Below are 24,557 nucleotides of genomic sequence, written 5' to 3' on the forward strand. Positions count from 1 at the left end.
TAAAACAATGACTGTTGATTTGCGTGGAATTCTTTCTTACATACCACATGAGATATGTTTTTTATTGTCATTGTGAAGCAAATACAATAATCTGTGTTCTAATTCCTTTTGTATCCATTCATAAAATTAATGATTACATCATGTTCATGAAAATGAATGTGACATCAAAATACTGTGTGTGTTTGCTATTTTCAACAAGCTTATAGTATGGGTGAGTAAAGTAGATTGAATGTTGTGTAATTATTATAAAGATTGTCACTTGTGCTTATTTGTATAATTGACTAGCTTGTATGTTTTATTTTTGGTAATATCATAGCAATTCATGTCAGTACATTCACATTGGATCATTTTAACAATTTGAAATTGAAAATGATCAAGCCTCATACAGGCTCAATTGGTCATTGTCGGCTCGGGTACTACTGAAATGTAATTGGGGTACTTTTAAGTGTACTTAAATGTACCCCGGGTAGGGAAAATATACTGACATGTACCCGGCCTATTTAGACTGTACCCAAGTTTTATTCCCGCCCAAAATCCGATGTTGTAAATCAGGCTACGGAATATGAAAAACATCTCTTTCAACAAACTCTGCCCCAACATGCATTTTTGAGTAGGAGTTTTGACAGTATTGAGGCCCTTCTATAGAATATTTACATAAATACGAACATTATTAATTTTAAAAAATAGCTGACAATGATCAATTAATCAAAGTTCTGTACAGTTTCTAGCATTTTAAATGTGCTTTATGTGTTTAACAAGACATGTGCCTGTTAAACGTGCTGATGGATAGTAATTTTGCAAGACAACTAGCCTAAACAGACTAGTGCTTTAAAAACAAGAGCACCACATAACGGGTGCCAACGCTCGGCTGCGGGTGCAGTATTAAATAAATGAAAGATTGTTAGATTTTTATATATATTTTTTTAGAGGTCACAATGACCTTGACCTTTGACCCAGTGACCCAAAAATTGGTGTGGTATGTAGAACTCATCAAGGTGAATGTACATATGAAGTTTCAAAGTTATTGGTGGAAGCACTTTGATATTAGTGCATATGTTAAGGTTTTAGCACGGTGGATGCCAGACTGCGGAAGACACGACGAGCTGGCTATGACAATACCTCAGGTTTTCTCAGAAAACAGCCGAGCTAATAATTAAGTTAAAAACTGTTACATTGTGCACACTCACTATTCACTATAGAATAGTATACCTCTTGTTTTTGTATTCCCAAACATTTTTATAATTTCTTGAACAGTTCTGTCGCCTTGAAGCTTACAGTTGCTAAAATAAAACAAGTGAAGTATGTTAGTTACCTATCAAAATAATGAAAAAAATGAGTTAAGTGATCTTGATATTTAAAAGTGTACAACACAAGGCATTACAAAACCCATCATTCACTAGAAAATGACTAAAATGTAACACAAAAGAAACATAGGCTACAAACCACACATTTCCTATTTACTTCTGACTCGTTCAGTCATATAGCTCATTACAAAATTGTACAGGCTATTTTGGAGTTTCCGTATATTGTTATCTCTAGATGTATATCACATGTTAAACACATTACATGATTTACTTGAAAAAATAATTTGCACACACACTAGCTCATTACCTTTGCAAATTTGTCAGCATAGATTTCCATGTTTCAGCTCGCATCGTATTGCCGTTTGAGCCTGTTTAGTTGACCGTACAGCTCATCGTAATGGTTTATTATTTTTTCAGACAGAAAGAGCCTTTCGCTTTCAGAAAAATATCTCACCTAGGTATTTTCACTATCGTAGACGAAAAGAAAACTGACACTATTTCCCGTAAAAATGTAATAAATCAATCTCCTTTTGAAGAACGTCGCTTACATCTTTAAGAAATAATAAATATTTGAATTGAATCGGAAAGTTGAGTCGGTCTCAACTGAGATGATTTTTGAGTTCGTTCGTGAGATCCCCGTCATACTCAATTCTCAGCTGAGTGGAAACTCAAATCTCATCTGCTGAGTTGAGTTTAACACCTGAGAACGTTCGTGATACTAGGCCAATACTTAGATTATCTAAATTATATGCTTGCTCAAAATGCGGTAGTAATAACTTAATATGAGAACACGCTCTGGCGCTCTTGTAGTGTGCTTGTATTATCAATTAAAATGTGAACTAAAACATTATATCGTGAAATATTTTATTAGCGTCATTTTGTGTAGTAGAACTCAAGCCAAGAATATTTACATATAGAGAGCTTCGTTGGTCGTTACACCAACTAAGTCAAGTGTGATATAACCTTAAGTCGATAACGATATTAAACATTTCACTGTTCCCAATTAAACAAGAGTTCCGGGGTCGGAGATGACCGCATTGAAGCCGGATTTTTGATTTAAATGACAGGAAAGTACCTTTCGTGTTTTTGTCAATGCAATACTTAAATTACTGAAATATTGTTCAAAGGTCAAAATGAAATGTAAGTACTTTTCAAGGCATGAGCAAACCTTGTGTTATGTTTTGAATGCATGCATATACATGAACAACAAGTTTGAAGACTCTAGGTACAAGCATACCAAAGTTATAACATGGAATAAAAACTTTAACATTTTTACCTACCAAAGTTATAAGAACTTTAACATTTTTACATTCAAGGTCACAGTGACCTTGACCTTAGAATGAATGACCTTGAAATGACCAGTGGTCATCTTAGTGTGCTTGCAAACCTTCATGTCAAGTTTGAAGACTCTATGTCCAAGCATACCAAAGTTATAACAATTTTAACATTTTAACATTTAAGGTAACAGTGACCTTGACCTTCAAATGAATGACATTGAAATGACCAGTGGTCATCTTCTAGTACTGGCCAATCTTTATTTCAAGTTTGAAGACTCTAGGTACAAGCATACCAAAGTTATAACATGAAATAAGAACTTTAACATTTTTACATTCAAGGTCACAGTGACCTTGACCTTCAAATGAATGACCTTGAAATGTCCAGTGGTTACTTACTAGTTCTGGCCAACCTTCATGTCAAGTTTCAAGACTCTAGGTCCAAGCATACCAAAGTTATAACAACTTTAACATTTTTACATTCAAGGTCACAGTGACCTTGACCTTCAAATGAATGACCTTGAAATGTCCAGTGGTTACTTACTAGTTCTGGCCAACCTTTATGTCAAGTTTCAAGACTCTAGGTCCAAGCATACCAAAGTTATAACAACTTTAACATTTTTATATTGAAGGTCACAGTGACCTTCACCTTCAAATGAATGACCTTGAAATGACCAGTGGTCATCTGTTAATCCTGGCCAACCTTCATGTCAAGTTTGAAGACTCTAGGTCCAAGCATACCAAAGTTATACCATGAAATAAGAACTTTAACATTTTCGAGCACGCCGCCACCCCGCCCGCCCGCCCGCCCGCCCCCCCCCGCCCGCCCGACAACATCAATCTATAAGCCGAGATTTTTTCGAAAAAAATCCGGCTAAAAATGAAAATGTCAGCAAGTAGTGTGTTGAAACATCGACGTGTTTTTTAGGTTGCATGCAAAGGACAATGTACGTAGGCTGCAATTCAGGTAAACTTAATTTGTATATGAAGTTTTTAATTGCATTCCTTATAAATTTGTAACAAACAACGCCTGTTTATTGATGCATACGAAATATGTGCGCAGATTTGCGATTCTCTTTATGAATGACTGCATATGGACTCCCAGAGCCGCCATAGCAAATCGCGCCACTACAAGTTCGTTTTAGTTTTATTTTAATTGTTTAGACTGCTCACTTTTCATGCTTTGATTTTTATTTTTATTAATCCCCCCTGACTCAATTTTTTGAAAAATTTCCTGTAAAACAAATTTTAAAAAATGCTGGCCTAAGCCTCTTTGCCATTGTCATTTATTATTTTAAATTGTCTTAATTTATTTTTAGACCTAAGGTCTCGATTAGCACAAATCTTTTGTTTTATGTTTTATTCCTAGTTACTTCCTTTAGTGTGACAAATGCTTTGCTATTTATGCCATAATGTACTTCAGTGTTATGTTTGTCTTAACCATGTTTAAATTACCTTACTGTCTCTGTTAACAGCTGCTTTTAATATGTTATTATTATACAATTGTTAATAATGTCGGTTTAGAAGCTAATTATAGCTTATGTTACATGCTATGCACTCTTTCCGACTTTTAATAAAATTTACTTGACTTGAATGTGACACCTTCTGTACCAGTTCTTTTATGTACCAGGCTTTTAATGTTCCACTTTGAAACTTTACCTACCACCTACCGTATTTTACCATGCATAGCGCGCGGTTTTTTACCTTCAAATTTCAAAATAAAAATTCAGTGCGCGTAATACATTGACACAACGCTTTCCTGGTTGCTAAATTGCAAAAAATCCATTTCGTAATCGTAAATCTTCACAATTGCCGCCATTTTTGTTATTGCAGAAAACTACACCCTATAATGTTATAGACCGAAGGGGCCGTTGTCGAAACAACATATAGCGGGAAAGGTTAGGAATGAACGGGGTAGTAACAGTTTTGAAAAAAATTAAAAGATGAAAAAAATGTCTTTGTTGGTGTTTTCACACTTCTTCATTGATTGTTCATTAAAAAAAATCGAGCTATATCGATCCCCGTGCGTCGCGGTATTGTTTGTTAAAGTTTTTGTTGTCATGAAAACTCGTTGATTTACAACGCAAAACGTCTTATTTGAACTGAGGCTAATTATTTCAATCATATTTTTCAACTTCGCTTTTGCTTTATTTTGATAATTTAATCCAAAGTTTAATGTTAGCAATTCCGAAAATTTGCACTCTATGTGAATTGACAGTTTGACGTCATCAAAGGAAAGCCGCTTCCTGTCTGAAGCAATAAAGCGACAAGTTTCTCGCCGACAAAATTGGCTTCCTTTGTCTAGCAATCAACATGCCGAACCAATTGTGTGTTTGTTCCTCAATGGCAATCGTCCAATTAAATAATAGCACGTGCAAAGCTCCGCCTTCGAACCTTTTGAAGAGAACGGAGGTGGAGTTCAACGGTTTATTGAGCAAGTGTATTACGTAGGTTGAGTTCTGATTTGCCGAAATTACTCGGCCCTAAGCATTGAAACGAGGAATACGTTTATCAATCATTTTCCGATCTCTGCATAAATATGCTACTGTGCGAGTATACTACGTAGGTTACAAACCAACAATAGAGATATAGACTCGTTTTATTTTCTTTCAATAGAGACAAACAAATGATATTTGTCAAATGGCTTTACGCCAATAACGCCAACTGTATGGAATTGAGCGTTCGGGTGTATTGTTTGTCTCACTATAATATCAACTAGACGCAGTGAAGGCGCGAAATACCGGGTCAAACTGGATTTAATGGGGAGCATCTCTTAATGGGGAAATATTTAAGTCGATGAAAAATAAAATGGGATCCACGGACGATTTGCGTAAAATTGGACATTGCGATGTTGCGGGTCTGCAGAAGAAGATGTCATACGATGTTGTGAGCGGCAGGTAATGAAAATGTTACACTGTTCAAATGTGAGTAATAGGTAATGGTGGTTCGAATTTAACGCGCAGGGGTCTTGAAAAAACACGCGCAGTGCGCAGCAATAAGGACATATCGGTGTTCACGAGAGAATAATCTTAAAAATTATCAAAAAATATAGTGCTATGCAACCCATGCTCCTGATCGTAAAAACGCTCCCTACTTTAAAACAAAAAATTAAGCGCCCGAAAAACTCAGATTAAATGATTGCGCAATATAAAAATGGCGGCCATTTTCGGCCAAATTTTCGGGTTTTTGGTCTTGAATTCTTTTTTTTCTCCATTTTGGCTTTAAAAAATCGCATGCGCGTTATACATGGTAGCGCGTTATACATGGTAAAATACGGTATATATTATATAGGTGTTATTGTCCATTCATTCATAGCAGTATGATTGGGCAATAATTACCTGTGTAAACCACTTTATTTGACTCAAGTGTTGATAGAGTCAAATTTGAGTTAATCAAACATTGTTCCCACTATAACATTGAAAATCATTGTATTGAATCAATTTTTTCTTGATATCAGAAAAGTTTTAGTAATTTGGATACCGTATGTCTGTATTAAAGAACTTAATTAGTTTCATTTATTTATGATACTTATATATTTATTTTATGATAAAGGATTGATATAGGATATAAATGAAATGTATTTTGATCATTTACTTCAATTTCAGGTAAGAATAATGAATCATTTATTAATATTTGGGCTAATAAATTACACTAAGACACTCACTGACACTTAGACAATCTGGCAATAAATATAATATATGGCAATATTTAAGTCTAAATTCATAAATAATATCACACAAAATAAATTTAATTAATAACACACATTCATATTAAACCATATATTATTTTCTATATATATTATATATATGGTACATAAAGTGTCAGATAGTGGTACATAAAGTGCCGGTACATAAACTGACTGGTAGTACGTATGGTGTAACATTCGATAATTATATCACATTTACAAATTTGCAAGTGTATTGCTGAAATATTGCTAATCAACTTCATTTTATGTGTCTTAAAGGGATCTTTTCACGTTTTGTTAAATTGACAAAATTGAAAAAAGTTGTTTCAGATTCGCAAATTTTCGTTTTAGTTACGATATTTGTGAGGAAACGGTAATACTGAACATTTACCATGGTCTAATATAGCCATTATATGCATCTTTTGACGATTTAAAAACCTGATAATTATAAAGCCTTGCAACGCGAAACCATTGAATAATTTGGAGAGCTCTGTTGTTGTCGTTTAATTTTGTGAAACTACGAAGATTGCTTATATAAAGTATAAAATGTGTCTACCCTGTATACTTGGCAGGATGGCTGAGCGGTCTAATTGGTTTTTACTCCAGGACTCCGGGGTCACTGGTTCGAGCCCTGCTGCGGGCTACCTTTTTTTCCCTTTTTTAAAATTTTATTCTATATTTTTTACTGGAGCTTTTTAGATCCAATATGTTAACATTTATCAATATAAAGCTTTAATTGACAAACTTCAAAACATGCCAAAATCTGTGAAAAGGCCCCTTTCATACTTACCAAGCACTAATAATTACTTTAGAAATGTTACTTCTGTGCTTGTTCAATATTTTGCTTTTAATGCTTTTCAGTAAAAATCACAGGAGTTTGAAATTCTCTCCATGAAGCTATTAATCTAATGGCTAAATAATAAAAACTAGACCCCTATATACTAATATAGTATATAGACTTACTACATAGGGGTCTATTTGTATTATTTTGCCACAAGATTAGCTTCATGTATAGAATTTCAAACTCATGTGGTAAAAATTATACACATAATTAATGCTCAAGCATAATACATACTGGGCATTGTAAATATACTATGGTATTTTATGTTTAGATGACACAGGATGAGAAAATTGTGCAGCCAGTCCGGGATTTTAACCAGGGACCCCTTGCTTTTCTGATTGAGCTAATGATATGCCAAAAAACATCTCCTGTTTAGTGACAATCACAAGTTCGTGCACTAACATTCTCCTTTGACAAGCTGGAATTTTTTCGAGAATTCAAGTCATGGGGATCATTGTAAACCTGATCCATTCAAACCATGAACAGGTTTTGTTGAGAATGGATTGTGCCATGGTCACCAAATGTTGCTGGATGGGACAATTGTACAGCCAATCCGGAACTCGAATCTTTTACCCCTGGCTATCAGGGCCAGTGTCTAGGATTATGCTGTTAACATGTGTACAATTAATAAACATGTAGTTAATTTCTTGATCACTATTTATGGTTACCGGTAACCTGCTAATTTGGAACTGCCACCATCGTGGGATCATTCTATTGGTCATTTATATCAAGTTCTGAGTAAATTGACTAACCTACATGTACATGTAGAATAGTAGATGATTGTTTCTGTTCACAATGCTTAAAACTATAAATGTATAAACTGCAGTTCTAGGTCTTATTGCCACTTACAGATATAATAAATTATGATAAATGAAATGCTTAACGTTGCTGAATTCTTAATTCCTGCCCTTGTTTTTCAAGAGAGAATACTTTCCAGTCAACCCATTTGAAAAGAGGTCAAATTTTCTTACACTTTCCATTAAACAGGTTTACTATGATATATGTGCTATCTTTAATTTTGATACATGACTAAGATTACATTTAGAACCATTCTTAATGTAATGTACATGTATCATGAAATTTGTTTAAAGTTTTATATTTCCAAGCATATTCTGAAACAGCTTGTGGTACAATAGGCCCCATATACAAATTATTCACAATATAAATTATATATTTCTTAAACAAAAATACCACAAACATTTATTATCTTAATAAGTTAATTGTAATTATTACAATATCATAGTAATTAGTAAATTATCACAGTTATTGTTAAATAAATAAACTTCACTTCAATCAATGTTTACATTTATCAGTGCAATATTATGTACCCATTCATAATAATAGAATTCATGATTATGAATAGCATTCATATAGATATAATGGTTAGATCAAATTTTAATGCTAGAATAGTTTTATCTTGAAGTGCTTGTATGTGCATGTATATTTATTGTTGTTTAGATTGAAAAGAGACTCAAAATATGCTATTGGTATGGTACTGTATGTTGAAAAATAAATAAAGCTGAACATGAGGGATTATACATTACAAGTCAAGTTGTGTTTTTCTTTTTATTTTAATCATTTATTATTTATGGAAAAATATGCAAGTGTATGAAAGAAACAAGAGATGTGTTAATCAGAAACACAATGCCCCCTAGTGCACCACTTTGATTTTTTTTTTTTACCTTTGACCTTGAAGGATGACCTAGACCTTGAACTTCCACCACTCAAAACGTGCAGCTTCATGAGAACGCCGCTTTGAAATATATTTGTTTACCTTTGACCTTGAAGGATGACCTTGACCTTAAACTTCCACCACTCAAAATGTGCAGCTTTATGATTACGCTGCTTTGAATAAAAATATTGACATTTGACCTTGAAGGATGACCTTGACCTTGAAGGATGACCTTGGCCTTTAACTTCCAACACTCAAAATGTTCAGCTTCATGATAACGCCGCTTTTAATTTTTATTTGACCTTGAAGGATGACCTTGACCTTGAAGGATGACCTTGAACTTGAACTTCCACCACTCAAAATGGGCAAGTTCATGAGAATGCCCCTTTGAAATTATTTGTTTTTGTTTTTTTGACCTTGAAGGATGACCTTGACCTTAAACTTCCACTACTCCAAATGTGCAGCTTCATGAGATACACATGCATGCAAAATATCAAGTTGCTATCTTCAATATTAAAAAAGTTATGACCGATGTTAGAGTTTTCGGACGTACAGACGCCATATATTTTACATTTGACCTTGAATGATGACCTTCTCCTTCACCTTTCACCATTCAAAATGATCAGCTCCATGAGATACACATGCATGCCAAATATCAAGTTGCTATGTTCAATATTTCAAAAGTAATTGCAAAACTTAACTATCTTAAAGTTTGATTTTTTTACGTTTGACCTTAAAGGATGACCTTGACCTTTCACCACTCAAAATGTGCAGCTCCATGAGATACACATGCATGCCAAATATCAAGTTGCTATGTTCAATATTTCAAAAGTAATTGCAAAACTTTACTATGTAAAGTTTTAATTTTTTTAACTTTTGACCTTGAAGGATGACCTTGACCTTTCACCACTCAAAATGTGCAGCTCCATGAGATACACATGCATGCCAGATATCAAGTTGCTATGTTCAATATTTCAAAAGTTATTGCAAAACTTTACTACATGTATATAAAAGTTTGAAATTTTTTACCTTTGGCCTTGAAGGATGACCTTGACCTTTCATCACTCAAAATGTGAAGCTCCATGAGATACACATACATGCCAAATATCAAGTTGCTATGTTCAATATTTCAAAAGTTATTGCAAAACTTTACTGTAAGGTTTATTTTGCGACAGAAGGACAGACAGGCCAAAAACAATATTACCCAGATCATTCGATCCGGGGGCATAAAAAGTATTAATTAAGGACATTCGAATTTACACCCCACCGTCCCTTTTTCTCGTATTGCTTTCTATTATTAAACTCATCCTCTACAATTGCGAAGAATACCTAAAATATCCTGTTATATGTAATCAAGTTTGTTTAAATGTGTGTACTTTGATGCATTGCTGAACCTTCTGAATATCCTGAAAAATGATATTGACATTGAACAAAACAAGGACATCCACTACTGTATCAGCAATGCAGGTCTTTCTCCAGAAATGTGCACAAGGGAAAATATGTGTGATTTACAGGGTACTGGGTTACTCCTTTGAATTTATTTGATGTTTGGCACTTAACCAAATGTTACTGTACTTAAGAAAGTGCAATAATTGAACAAATATATATTATAACTAATCAGCCTTTAAAAACCTGATGACTCTTTAATGTCTTTCATGGTATTGAAGAATTACAGCAACACAAATTGGTGAGATAAAGTAATAAATTAAAGATTCAGGCACTAAAGTGCTTAAAGAGCCGGGGAAAAGGCATGAGTATTACAAGTATTGCAATTTATTATTTATTTAAAAGATCATGTAAAGGTTAATTTGATTCTGTGCAGTTTTGATTCTGTACTTTTTTGACAGATTGTCATATTTCTCTTATATAATTTTGTATTTTGAAACATTATTCCTAAATGAACTTGTAAGTGTATGATAGATGCTTCCAGTTGTCCCCTGTCAGGAAAAGCATGGGACAATGAAATGTATATTGTTAAAACAACAATTACAAAACAACTGTACTGATGTTGGCCTGCAATTTATTTTAACATGTATTTTTTACCATAGAATTAGTTTGAGTAAACATCTTCAGGGTCTATGTGTATAAAACTGGCATTGCATTGGTAAAACATTAACAGACTGTTTACTTTGGTCAATACTTATATTCAACATTTCTCATTCCCTCAATATCTTGTCAAAGCAGCAACTAATTATTGATGCTTCTATATAATTTTATATTATTTTCTAATACAGATATACAGCTTTGACTCATTGTTAATATTGCAATATGTTCATTTAGTTAAATATGTGCATGAAATAAAACTTAATAGCATGCGCCCAGTTGTAAACTTCAAATACTATCAGATAAAGCAAAGCTGATTGGCACGGACATTTTGAATATGCGACTATGATCATGTGACTAAAAGTCACATGCGGTAGAAAGTAGTCCGTGAGCCCACGACAAAGGTGAATGTAATGAACCGTAGTGTAAGAGAGTGCTAAAAGGAGTGCTGTATTCGAAGAAGAACCCGGTCAATTAATTTTGTCAGTGGACATTAAAAATAAACAACACAACACTGAACTTACTATGACCAATCACAACACTCTCACACAGTATTATAAAGAAGATATTTAAACCAAAAAATCAGTTAAAAAACATAATAATGTATTTATCGTAAAATCAAGAAAATAATGTACTAAGTTAACTGTTATGAAATTGCTGTTAAAACAATTTTTCTTTCAGAAACTGATAGTCTAGTGTGACAGTGACAGAAGAATATCAATCAATATTTAAAATAAACCCACATTACTGAGGTGAATGAATCAATGAAATACTTGACAGGAACGTAATAAATGTTGGGAATCAATTGCATAATGCAACAGGCACAGTTTTAAAAGAAGAAAGCTTAATTATCAGTGGTGCTAAACTTTTACTGATGAAAAGCTTTTGGTTGCAAAGTTATATGGCAATACAGCATTAAAATACTAATGTACACAAACTAGTATATAAGTATATCAATCAATAAAGAAATACCTGTATATATAAAAATTCAAATGAACAGTAAATATTACGTTTTCAGAGATCTGAGATGCATAACTTGTTTTCGTTTGGTTCGTTTACTTGTTACCCGATTCCTACCTGAATGCGAGACAACTCTTGTTTGCCCTTAGTTTCAAAAAGACCGAATATTTGTTGTTAAGAAAATATCGGTCCATTTAGTCAATAACGAAATTCCCCAATGTGCCATTTTATCGATTTTAAAAATATCAATTTGACGAGACTCTTTTTCTTAAAATGGCTAGAAAATCTCTGTACATATCACACATGTTATTAGGATGAATCCACCATGATTCTTACCTGTGAAATCAGCTGATGAATCTTCATAAAGTCTGCAGACCAGTTTGCCACTCAATGTGATCTTGTACAGAGCAGTATCAGAGCAGATATATAGGTCACCCTGGTTGTGGGCAATACCTGTACAATAATGTTGTAACTTAAGCTTCCTGCCTTTGGCGAGTTGGCTCTGGCTTACTGTGATAAACTGGACCTCATCATGCACAGCCACTGCAACCTCAGTGGGTGTGATAAGACACATGTCCAGTGGCTTATCCCTCACATCCAAGTGGCTCACCACACGGTACTGTTGGTTCAGAAGCTTGACATTTTTATTTTTGCTATCTGCAACCAGGACCTGTTCATTTGGGAGAGCACATACTGCTTCTATTATGCATGTGTCTGAATCACTTGGCATTTTTACATTGTGCACAGACTTCCCATTCACAGTGAAAACATGGTTTGAAAAGTTCTCTTTTATGAATATATCAGATTGTTGTATATTTTCCAGACATTTTTTACTGGCAATAAAAGAGAGTTCAGGTTTACCCAGTACTTTCGGCATGGCTACATGGAGATGGAACAATTCATAGTGAAGTCTAATGCAGCTGTTTCTCACAACCTTGAGAGGAGCTTGTTTCAGGTTTAGCTCTTCTTTCTTCTCCTTAATAGTGCTTTTCTCAAAAGCTGCTAATAAATATTTGATTTTCTCACGCATGTCAATGACTGTGTATTGCATATGTTCATGTGTTGTATTAACTGTGCTGGTTTCACATTCGCGTAAATACGATACTATATTCACACGCAAACCATCCACAATAAGCCTCTCGTGTTCTTTGTATGAAACCTTAAGAGACTTCATTCTGTCCTCCTGATACGTCTGACATTGTTTCATTTGTGAAAGAGTATTTTCCGTGCTGACAGACAGGTTCTTGAAGTCTCTTGACTTCCCTCTGGCAGCCTGAGGTAATGGAGTTACTTGTAAGCATCGTCTGAAAAACAACCACACAGGAGACAGTAAGTGATTGAATAGTAATCAACTGACCAATAACCAACTGTTTACCCCGAAACAATATTAATTATAATACAAATTTAAAGGGACATTTTAACAAAAAAATATTTAGGCACATACAATAACAATGCATGTTACATGTAAATCAATTCACATGTTAGTTTTCTAGAGGCAATACTATATTGATTGTTATTAAAATAAAAATATATAAATACAAATGTATCTTTCTACTGTGTGTTTGGGAAATAATGCAAACCGCATTGAACAACAAATTCTGCATTTATTCATTTTACTACGGTGGCACTAAGGTGACATCACCGCTCCAAAAAAAAAAAGGTCGCCAAAAAAAATTAACTCGGGGTAACACAAAATAAGTCTGTTTTCAGGAGTTTTTATTTTTTTGGCGACGGGAAAACAAAAGTTCTGTTTTCACGTCTTTTTTTTTTTTGGAGTGGAAAACACAAGTTCTGCTTTCCCTTCTCTTTTTTTGTGAGACTTGAAAACACAATCGCTTTATTGTGCGCACAAGATAATCGGCCAATCACAGACGCGGATAATATGGAGGGAACATTTGAAAACGTCCTAAAGGCAAGTTCTGATAAAACAAAATATACTACTACTACTACTTCTACTACTACTACTACTACTACTACTACTACTACTACTACTACTACTAGTAGTAGGAAAACATAACTTGTGTTATCCCGACTTTTTTTTTTGGAGCGGTGATGTCACCTTAGTGCCACCGTATTATACTGATATAACCACGCTTTAGTAATGTCATTACTAGAATGCATGTGTATAACATAAATTTAACTCATCATTATTATAATGATTAAAGTGCCACAGGACAAAGTGTGTTTTTATTAAGACATTCAGTGTTTTCAGTGTTTCATATTGAAACAAGGGCTGTTTGTAAAACATGCATGCCCCCCATATGGGCTCTCTGTTGTAGTGACAGCCATTGTGTGAATATGTTTTTTGTCACTGTGACCTTGACCTTTGACCTAGTGACCAGAAAATCTATAGGGGTCATCTGCCAGTCATGATCAATGTACCTATGAAGTTTCATGATCCTAGCCATAAATGTTCTTGAGTTATCATCCAGAAACCATTTTACTATTTCGGATCACCGTGACCTTGACCTTTGACCTAGTGACCTGAAAATCGATAGGGGTCATCTGCGAGTCATCATCAATCTACCTATAAAATTTCATGATCCTAGGAGTAAGCGTTCTTCAGTTATCATCCGGAAACCATTTTACTATTTTGGGTCACATTGAACTTGACCTTTGACCTAATGACCTGAAAATCAATAGGGGTCATCTGCGAGTCATGATCACTCTACCTATTAAGTTTCATGATCCTAGGCCTAAGCGTTCTTGAGTTATCATCCGGAAAACATTTTACTATTTTGGGTCACCGTGACCTTGACCTTTGACCTAGTGACCTGAAAATCAATAGGGGTCATCTGCGAGTCATGATTAATCCACCTATCAAGTTTCATGATCCTAGGCCTTAGCGCTCCTGAGTTATCATCCGGAAACCATTTTACTATTTCGGGTTACCGTGACCTTGACCTTTGACCTAGTGACCTCAAAATCAATAGGGGTCATCTGCGAGTCATGATCGATGTACCTATGAAGTTTCATGATCCTAGGCCCAAGCGTTCTTGAGTTATCATCCGGAAACCACCTGGTGGACGGACCGACAGACCGACCAACAGACCGACATGAGCAAAGCAATATACCCCCTCTTCTTCGAAGGGGGGCATAATAATTCTTATGAAATGGCAATCTTGGTATAAAATAAAATATGTTTTTGCATAAGCCGTTAATATGTCTCTTTTACTATAATATTTTTATTTTTTTTAAGGTTATAAATTATGAGAACTTAATTCCTCTTCACTAATTGCTTTCTTGCATTAATTGGTATTAGCTTCATTAATAAAAAGATCAAGAATGATAATTCATACTTATTGTTAAATACTGTAACAAGGGCTGTTTGTAAAATATGTATGCCCCCCTATATGGGCTATAAGTTGTAGTAGCAGCCATTGTGTGAATACGTTTTTTGTCACTGTGAACGGTGGTAGTGGTGGTGGTGGTGGTGGTGGTGGTGGTGGTGGTGGTGGTGGTGGTGGTGGTGGTGGTGGGTAATAGTAGTAGTATTAGTAGTAGTAGTAGTATTAGTAGTAGTAGTAGTAGTAGTAGTAGTAGTAGTAGTAGTAAGTAGTAGTAGTAGTAGTAGTAGTAGTAGTAATAGTATAGTAGTCGTAGTAGTAGTAGTAGTAGTAGTAGTAGTAGTAGTAGTAGTAGTAGTAGTAGCAGTAGCAGTAGCAGCAGCATTACAATACCAATACTTAAGAATGATCAAATGGGAAAAGGTAACCTAGCACTGGCAGTAAATATGGGGCTCATTTACAGGTCAGATTTGGAATCTCTGCTGTAAAATGAGATTTTAATTGAATTAAAGGGAGGCAAATGCTGTAATAAAAAGAACATGCATAAACGTAGTTGTTTCCCTTGTTTGAACCATGCTAAATCCTTAAAATGCCTATTTCCAGTAACTGTGACCTTCACCTGTGACCTTGACCTTGTGACCTCAAAATCAATAGGGGTCATCTGCGAGTCATGATCAATGTACCTATGAAGTTTCATGATCCTAGCCCTAAGCGTTCTTGAGTTATCATCCGGAAACCACCTGGTGGACGGACCGACCGACCGACCGCCATGAGCAAAGCAATATACCCCCTCTTCTTCGAAGGGGTGCATAAAAATTAACAATGGACTAGCCCATACACACATACACTCAACCATTTCGACACAAATCACAAGTATATTGACAAATATTGAAACTCCATAATTTTAAATCATGAGATAAATTCTTGTTACCTTCTAATGTAAAGCAATTTGACCAATTTAAAGTGATTTTTCAAAAGTATAATTTGCCCCCTTGGTGCAAAAAGGTATCATATGACATTGAAATGAGAAGGCACATAGCAATTTTTGCACCAACATGGCGAATTGATCTTGCATTTAAACATGTTATCATTTATGAAACCATTTCTTTGAATATAATAGTTTCAAAATGTTTAGCTCCCATCCTTATTGGTTGCATAATAGCCCACACTTGACTTTCTTCTGAGTATAAAGAATGTAGGCATCATGTCATATTAAAATTAAACAAAAAACATAGTATGAATAAAGAAGGCCATCATGGCCCTTAAAGGGACTGTCAACAACGACGACGAAGAAAAGAAAAGTTGTTAAATACCGCATATTTTTACAATTATTAGTTTATATTAATTAAAAAAATGGTATATTACATAACTTTAAAAATAGTTAATATTTTCAGTATATTAGGTAATACAATTTTGCGATGTGAAATCAAAAGTACACCGCGAAAATATGTGCCATAACGATATACACACTACACTGTAACTCCAATATAGCGCAGGGCGCTATAAACAAAACAGGTATAGAATAGCCTATAATATAGGTCATGTAGATACATTGCCATGCTGTGTTGACGCAAATACATGCATATAAACCGAATTGTATCGATAACAGTATACATACCGCTTTTCTTATGTGCACATTTATCCGATAATCCAATAAAATTGCAACATCACTCAAAAATAATAATCTTGAACATTAATGACGATATATGTTTAAGAAATTCGTAAACACAACTGTACGCATATATGCCATTTTCAGAAGTGTTAAGAGTACTGTGCATTATGGGGCAGAGCTTTCATTGGACGAGCAACTTTAAATTTAGATTAAATGCAATACGATTCATGTACAACAAATTGTTTTATTGCGTCATACGCATGCAAAAAACGTGTTTCCCGGGGACTTTCTGATACCGCGCGAAAATGAAAGTGAAACTATGTTAACAATTGCTGGTACACTGCGTTCGCATGTAAATAAATCGTCTGCATTATTTAATTTCTTATACACGAACTGAAAGAAATTAAATGACATAATACTAGAATGATGATAAAATGACAGAAAAAGTTGTTTTATACCATATCAAAGAAAGAATGTTTCAATCGTTTTGAATTACTTGAATTGTATAACTATCCCACTTGCACTTAACTAATGGAAATTATCGCACTGAACCGCTCTGATGAGGTATACATGTAATAAACACTGACACGCCAGTTTTTCACACCTTTATTGACATTACACAACAGATTAACACCAATTAGCTGTCGGTGTTGTTTAAAGGGATCTTTTCACGCTTTGGTAAATTGACAAAATTGAAAAAAGTTGTTTCAGATTCGCAAATTTTCGTTTAAGTTATGATATTTGCGAGGAAACAGTAATACTGAACATTTACCATGGTCTAATAGAGCCATTATATGCATCTTTTGACGATTTTAAAACCTAAAAATTATAAAGCGTTGCAACGCGAAACGATTGAATAATTTGGAGAGTTCTGTTTTTGTCGTTAAATTTTGTGAAACTACGAAGATTGCTTATATAAGGTATAAAATACGTGCAGCATGTGTACTCGGCGGAATAGCTCAGCAGGCTAAAGCGTTTTTACTTCAGGACTCTGGCAGGACTCCAGGGGTCACTGGTTCGAAACCTGGTCCGGGCAATGTTCTTTTCCTTTTTTTAATTTTATTCTTGATTTTTTACTGGAGCTATTACGATCCAATGTTTACATTTATCGATATAAAGCATTTAATGAATAAGTTAAAAAATGCCAAAATCTGTGAAAAGGCCCCTTTAACCTCGAGGCGATTATAATCCGTTCAACGGACGGTTGAATAAAGCAATCAACATAACTGTGATTGCCGCCATCTTTGAATTGTCTGAAAATAAATGAAGTTGCATTATACGGATTTGAATCAGAAATAAAATTGAAGGTTGGAGAAAAAATGGGATCCAAGCACCCTCCGCGTTATATTTGATTCAGCGTTATAACGGAGCGCTTTATATTGGAGCTACAGTGTATAAATAACGCAAGTATATTGATCATTTTATATATAAAATATATACAATTCACTACGCATGCACAATTTGCATTCCTGGGTTTACCACGTGACGATGATGTTCAATCTACTGGCATTATTTATATTTTTGCCTGGTAGTAACCTGTTAGACATACCCGGTAAAATTTATTACCGAATATACTGAAAATATGAAAACTTAACAACTTTTTTTCAAGTTATGTAATATACCAGTCGTGCTACAACTTTTCTTTTTCTTCGTCTAATCTGAGTTCCTGGACATGAATTGAAGGCTTCAACTGGTCTATTGTTTGACCCCACTAGAGTGTTAAGAATTTAGTTTTAGATTTGACTTGGTGACATTGTTTCTAGACGCATGTTATCCCCTTTCAGACTCGGCCTAGATGTTGTCAAGATACCAGTACACATTCTGAGTTGTTTCCAGCATGAGTCATGAAATATGGTCTCTGTAGTTGCACAAAGGATTTTCTTATTGTTCATCTGGTAAACTACTTTCAACACACAAATGACATGTTTCTAGACGCATGTTATCCACTTTCAGACTAATACGGTTCATGGCAGTGTGAAAAATATTGGAATTTCTTTATTTAATAAGCCTTTATTATATATTGGTAAAACATATGATGTGTAATGAATTCATATACACGGTTGTGCTGCATGCAACGTGAAATCTTGGCACCAATTTAAGGCGTATTCAATAATGAAGTTTTGTATGTGCCGCCCACGCACATGAATCAGATTCATATTTGGCCTTAATACTGTCTAGATAAACATTCTAACACAGTTTAAAGTTGTATTGATAATATATTAAAATGTGAATCTATAGTGGTAACAAAGACGGTACAAAACGGACACCTAACTCTACAGCCACACACCGAACTACACCGAAAAGGGTGATTACAATTATAGCACTTCCTGGTCTGGTGATTAAAACAGCCCCAACATCTGGTGGTCATTTAAAAAAATTGTTTAATGTTTATGCAGAACAGATATTATGACAGCACACTTTATCAATGTTTTGAGCATTAGTTTCATTAGAAGCGGGTCACACATGTGAGCCGCATGTGACTTCTTGTGTGAAAAAAAAGATATGTGTAATTTTAGCAAAACTACCGGCCGTATTGAAGACATGTTTATTAATTGACTTAAATCATATCTTATTTTGTGGAGAAATAACTCAAATAAATGTTCAGCAAGTTTCTAGGATATTGAGGAAACATATAATACTTCTACTGTGTGTTCATAATATTTGCTTTAAATATGACCTAGTCATCTAGCTTTGAACTCAACCTTGAAATCATTTGGACAAATGTTATTACTTCAAAAGTTTTAAAATCGGCCGAGATATCATTGAAACAAATGCTTTTACGAGCATTATAAAATCAATTTGGCCTCTAGAGTTTTAATAAGATTTGTAATCATGCAGTTTTACATAGTGACTTAAATACAGTAGTATGTTAAGTTGGAATAAGACATCAATTTGTATTCATGCAGTTTTACATAGTGACTTTAAATTAGTTTTTCACCCTACAGCACCAACTTATCATTTATGATCTAGTCTGAGATATGATTGGGACAAATGTTCTTACCAAATGTCATGAAAAAAATATGCAATAAATGTTATCTACAAGTATGTCAACAAACCTTTTCTTCAATTTTACCTAGTGATCTAGTTTTACATCCAACATGACCAGTTTTGATCTCCACTGATATCATTTGAACAAAATTTAATGTTATTACCAAGTTTCATGAAGATGGACTATACATGTGAGTAATGTGCTTCGTATAAATGAATGATTTTTTTTTTACCAATAACATGCATAACTAATGTCAGTTTGTATTTATTTGTATAAAATATTTGTATAATTTTATGTCGCTGGATATGGACTTAAATAAACAAGAGGCCCATGGGGGCCTGAATCGCTCTACTGCTAAAACACTGTGCAAGTTTGGAAAGAATAAGATGGAAACTTTGTACTTAATCGTGCAAACAAGGAGAATTTTCTCAAATACAAAGGGAGATTAGTGTGTACTTATTTCTCCGATACTGCTCGTATTCAATAGGGTTCAAGTCCTCATTGATATAAAGATACTGTGCAAATTTGGAAATAATTGGATGAAAACTGTGGAATTAATTACGTAAACAAGCGGGATTTCAAAATTTTCTCATATTGAAGGGGAAGTCATTCTGGACTTATTGCTTCGATATTGCTCTTTTTAAACAAGGGCTGTTTGTAAAAAATGCCCCATATGGGCTGTCAGTTGTAGTGGCAGCATTGTGTGAATACTTTTTTGTCCCTGTGACCTTGACCTTGACCTAGTGACCTGCAAATCAACAGGGGTCATATGCCAGTCAGGATCAATGTACCTATTAAGTTTCATGATCCTAGGCCTTATTATTCTTGAGTTATCATCCGGAAACCATTTTACTGTTTTGAGTCATTGTGACCTTGGCCTTTGACCTGAAAATTAATAGGGGTCATCTGCCAGTCATGATCAATGTAACTATGAAGTTTCATGATCCTAGGCCTTAGCATTCTTGAGTTATCATCCGGAAACCATTTTACAATTTCGAGTCACTGTGACCTTGAGCTTTGACCCAGTGACCTGAAAATCAATAGGGTTTAAGTCATCATTAATATGAAGTCACTAAACAAGTTTGAAAAGAATTAGATGAAAACTGTGGACTTTATCGGACAAACAAGAAAAAGTAACCATTTTACTATTTCGAGTCACTGTGACCTTAACCTTTGACCCAGTGACCTGAAAATCAATAGGGTTTGAGTCCTCATTAATATAAAGACACTGAACAAGTTTGAAAAGAATCGGATGAAAACTGTGGGCTTTATCTGATAAACAAGAAAAAGTAACCATTTTATTATTTTGAGTCACTGTGACCTTGACCTTTGACCTAGTGACCTGAAAATGAAAAGGTGTCATCAGCCAGTCATGATCAATGTACCTATGAAGTTTCATGACTTTAGTTTTAGACCCCAGATGACCCAAATACAATCCTAATCCAGATTTCATCAAGATAAACATTCTGACAAAATTTCATAAACATTGGATGAAAATTGTGACCTCTACTGTCTACACAAACAAATTGTTGATGGTTTTTCTATTATTTGACCTAGTGACCTAGTTTTTAACCTCAGATGACCGAAATACAATTCCAACCCAGATTTCATCAAGATAAACATTCTGACCAAATTTCATAAAGATTGGATGAAATATGTGACCTCTATTGTCTACACAAGGTTTTTCTATTATTTGACCTAGTTTTTGACCTAGTGACCTAGTTTTTGACCCCAGATGTCCCAAATATAGTCCCAACCCAGATTTTATCAAGATAAACATTATGACTAAATTTCATAAACATTGGATGAAAACTGCGACCTCTACTGTCTACACAAACACATTTGTTGATGATTTTTCAATTATTTGACCTAGTGACCTAGTTTTTGACCCCAGATGACCCAAATACAATTACAACCCAGATTTCATCAAGATAAACATTCTGACCAAATTTCATAAAGATTGGATGAAAACTGCGACCTCTATTGTCTACACAAGGTTTTTCTATTATTTGACCTATTATGTGACCTAGTTTTTAACCTAGCGACCTAGTTTTTGACCCAAGAAGACCCAAATACAATCCCAACCCAAATTTCATCAAGATAAACATTCTGCCCAAATTTCATAAAGATTGGATGAAAACTGTCACCTCTACTGTCTACACAAACAAATTGTTGACGGACGCACGCACACAAGCACACACAACGCACGCCGGACATCACACGGTCATCAGTGATTTTTTTTTGATTTTTTTGTTACAGCCTGTGGCATTTGGATTGGGAAAATTAGCATGATAAACCATGAGATTGGGAAAAATAGCGCGGTAAACCATGAAATTGGGAAACATTATAAATATGATTATAAGAACAGAATAAAAATTGCTAAGTTCATGTTTGACAGCATTTTTATATCATAAAATGTTGCTTTCATGTCTTCTTTCAACATTTAGTTAATATCCTTCCACATGCATATTAAACTTGCAATAACCTATAGATTCTTCAATATACATGTACCATTATGATTTAATCATAATTTCTTTAAGAGTATGAATTTAATTCAGGATGTTTTTTAAAGTAAAATTTGATATGGTGAAAACATGAACAAATATTAACAAACACACTTTTGTGTTCTTGCTGTGTTAATGTTGTATTAAATGGAGCTAAAATAATACATTTCATTTGTTAACCTTTTAATATCTTGCACAGTTGACATCCTCAGTTCAATGCTATTTCACCAAACTATACAGCGTGACAAACATAATAAAGCAGAATATGCATCTGAATATACACAGATCCACTAACATATAAATCAAAACATGTTTGTCTCTTTCCATTTTCGAACGGTTCTCGTCTTAAATGCTTTAACTTTGTGAACTCCAATTTCCCAACACAGATTTCCGTGACGCACATTCACTGTGAACATTTCTAATAAATATTTGTTGTTGTTCATCTCAAACATAGTATTTTGCATTAATTGACACACACATTAAATTATCTCCTTATAACCATGTGATATCCGCTGTTAATTTTAGTGCTATTTATCATTTTCGCTGCTCATCGCAAACTTCTCATCTGCTTGCCGCCATCTTGGACGTGTGTAAAAACAGGCGTTAACAATCGGGATACATCGACTATCGTTGGTATCCTCCGCAATATAGAGAGAGATGTGTTGATACAAATGTAGCAACGTAAAATCGTATTCGGCTACATTCGCGAACATTCGTAAGTCAGTTGTCATTCGGCAAAGACTCGACAAGCTCGATCGGCACTCGTTCTATGAAATTAACGCTAAATGACATTGAAGTCTTATTGGCTTAATTGGGAAAATTTGGTCATTTTTTTGGGAAATTTTGTTCAGATTTTTGGGAAAAAACGTCATTTGTTTGCAATTGGGAAGCAGCAGAATATCGGCGGTAATTTTGGGCAAAAAAAATCACTGGTCATACAGTACAGCCAAAGCAGAACAAACGTATTTCGCGATCCGCGGCGGCAAGGTGAAACAAGTCCATGCCGCGTCAGTTGTTGAAGCCGCGTCAGTATGCGGCGGCAAGTCGCATTTCGCTGCAAACTTCGCATCTGTCCCCCAAGGCATGCCGCGATCCACGACATGATGCCGAGTCGATGCGCATCATGAAATAAAAAATCTTTTAAAAATTATAAGTTACATGAAGTTAACAAATTTTGAAAGAACAATTATAATAATAATTAAAATCATAATAAATGTATTGTGTGCGGATTGTATTAGCATATACATGTAAGCATAGTTAATGTGTCTGGCCAATAAAGTTTGTTTCCCGCCCGTAGTGTATGTATTTCACACATAAACAAGGTCACGTAATTATGTTTTCGCACATACAAGTGGTCAAGGCTCCTGCATATGGTGGATTTATAAATGAATTGCATGTTGATTTTGCTATTATATTAAAGCTGAGAAAATTAGCAGTTTGAAGCCACATCAATAATCAAGACGGTGACAACGTATTTGTTGTTTTGTTAATTATCTGCTTATTATAACTTTTGTTTGAATAATTTATGCGTATATAAACACGTTTAATTTTGTTCATATTATATAGTTAATATCGCTACTAATTACCCGATAATCCCCTATATTCCAGTTTTGAAGCAAATGCTGGTAAATATTTAAGCTACACAAACATTCTCGATATTTCCTTTAGTATCAAATACATTTTGGCATTTGTTACTATTTATAAAGATGATGAAATAACGTCTAATCAGGGCGTTTTTTTTCCCACTGAACACGCGATTTACGCCTGACGTGATGTTCATGTATTTATACAACACAAAATACACCCAAACTTTCCAAACGACGCTCTACATGTCTGCATAATTTTCACGCGCTTTTTATGAAACAAAGGATATTTTAGCACTGTTTATTTGACGCTAGAATTTGCCAAATGTCGCGTTAGTTCGGAAGTGTGTTTCGGATTACAAATTGTATAATGATGATCGAACGAAACATTAACAGTTGCGCATAATTAATTCTACGCTACACATACATGTACGTACATGTAGGTGGATATCTTTTCATTCGATCCGCCGCGTACGTATGCGGCGGATTTACTCTGCGAAAGTACGCGAGGTTAATACAGACTCAGCGTAGTTGCGCGGATCGATGCCGAGTGCCACGGCGATACGCCGCGTGAACACACGATTCGGTCGCCGCGTACTAATAATCTGGCCGAGGCGTAGCCGCGGATTATGTTTGTGCCGCTTTGGCTGTACTGTATAAGGTCACCAAGTCACTTTGTGACAGGTGAGCTAAAAATGAACCAATTAAATGCCCTCGGAAAATTCTGTCAGCAAAAAGAGCGTTTAGTATGGAAAAGCATGTGTATAAAGACGCTATCGCTATTTTTGCACCTTAGAAAACTT

The 24,557-nt window shown here is 34.7% G+C and overlaps 1 protein-coding gene across 2 annotated transcripts in view; it reads right to left on the reverse strand.

Moving 5' to 3' along the window:
* Positions 1-24,557, reverse strand: part of LOC127846890 (E3 ubiquitin-protein ligase TRIM33-like) — a 215,209-nt gene that overhangs the window by 28,104 nt on the left and 162,548 nt on the right. The window contains exon 2 of one of the 2 annotated variants that reach the window (XM_052378306.1): positions 12,116-13,083. The exons of the other annotated variant lie outside the window; for it this stretch is intronic. Coding sequence (XP_052234266.1) covers positions 12,116-13,083 — 968 coding nt within the window. The remainder of the gene's footprint in view (positions 1-12,115; positions 13,084-24,557) is intronic. 2 annotated transcript variants of the gene reach the window in all.

This window comes from Dreissena polymorpha, chromosome 10, assembly GCF_020536995.1.
Source record: "Dreissena polymorpha isolate Duluth1 chromosome 10, UMN_Dpol_1.0, whole genome shotgun sequence".
In the NCBI taxonomy this organism is placed as follows: Eukaryota; Metazoa; Mollusca; class Bivalvia; order Myida; family Dreissenidae; genus Dreissena; species Dreissena polymorpha.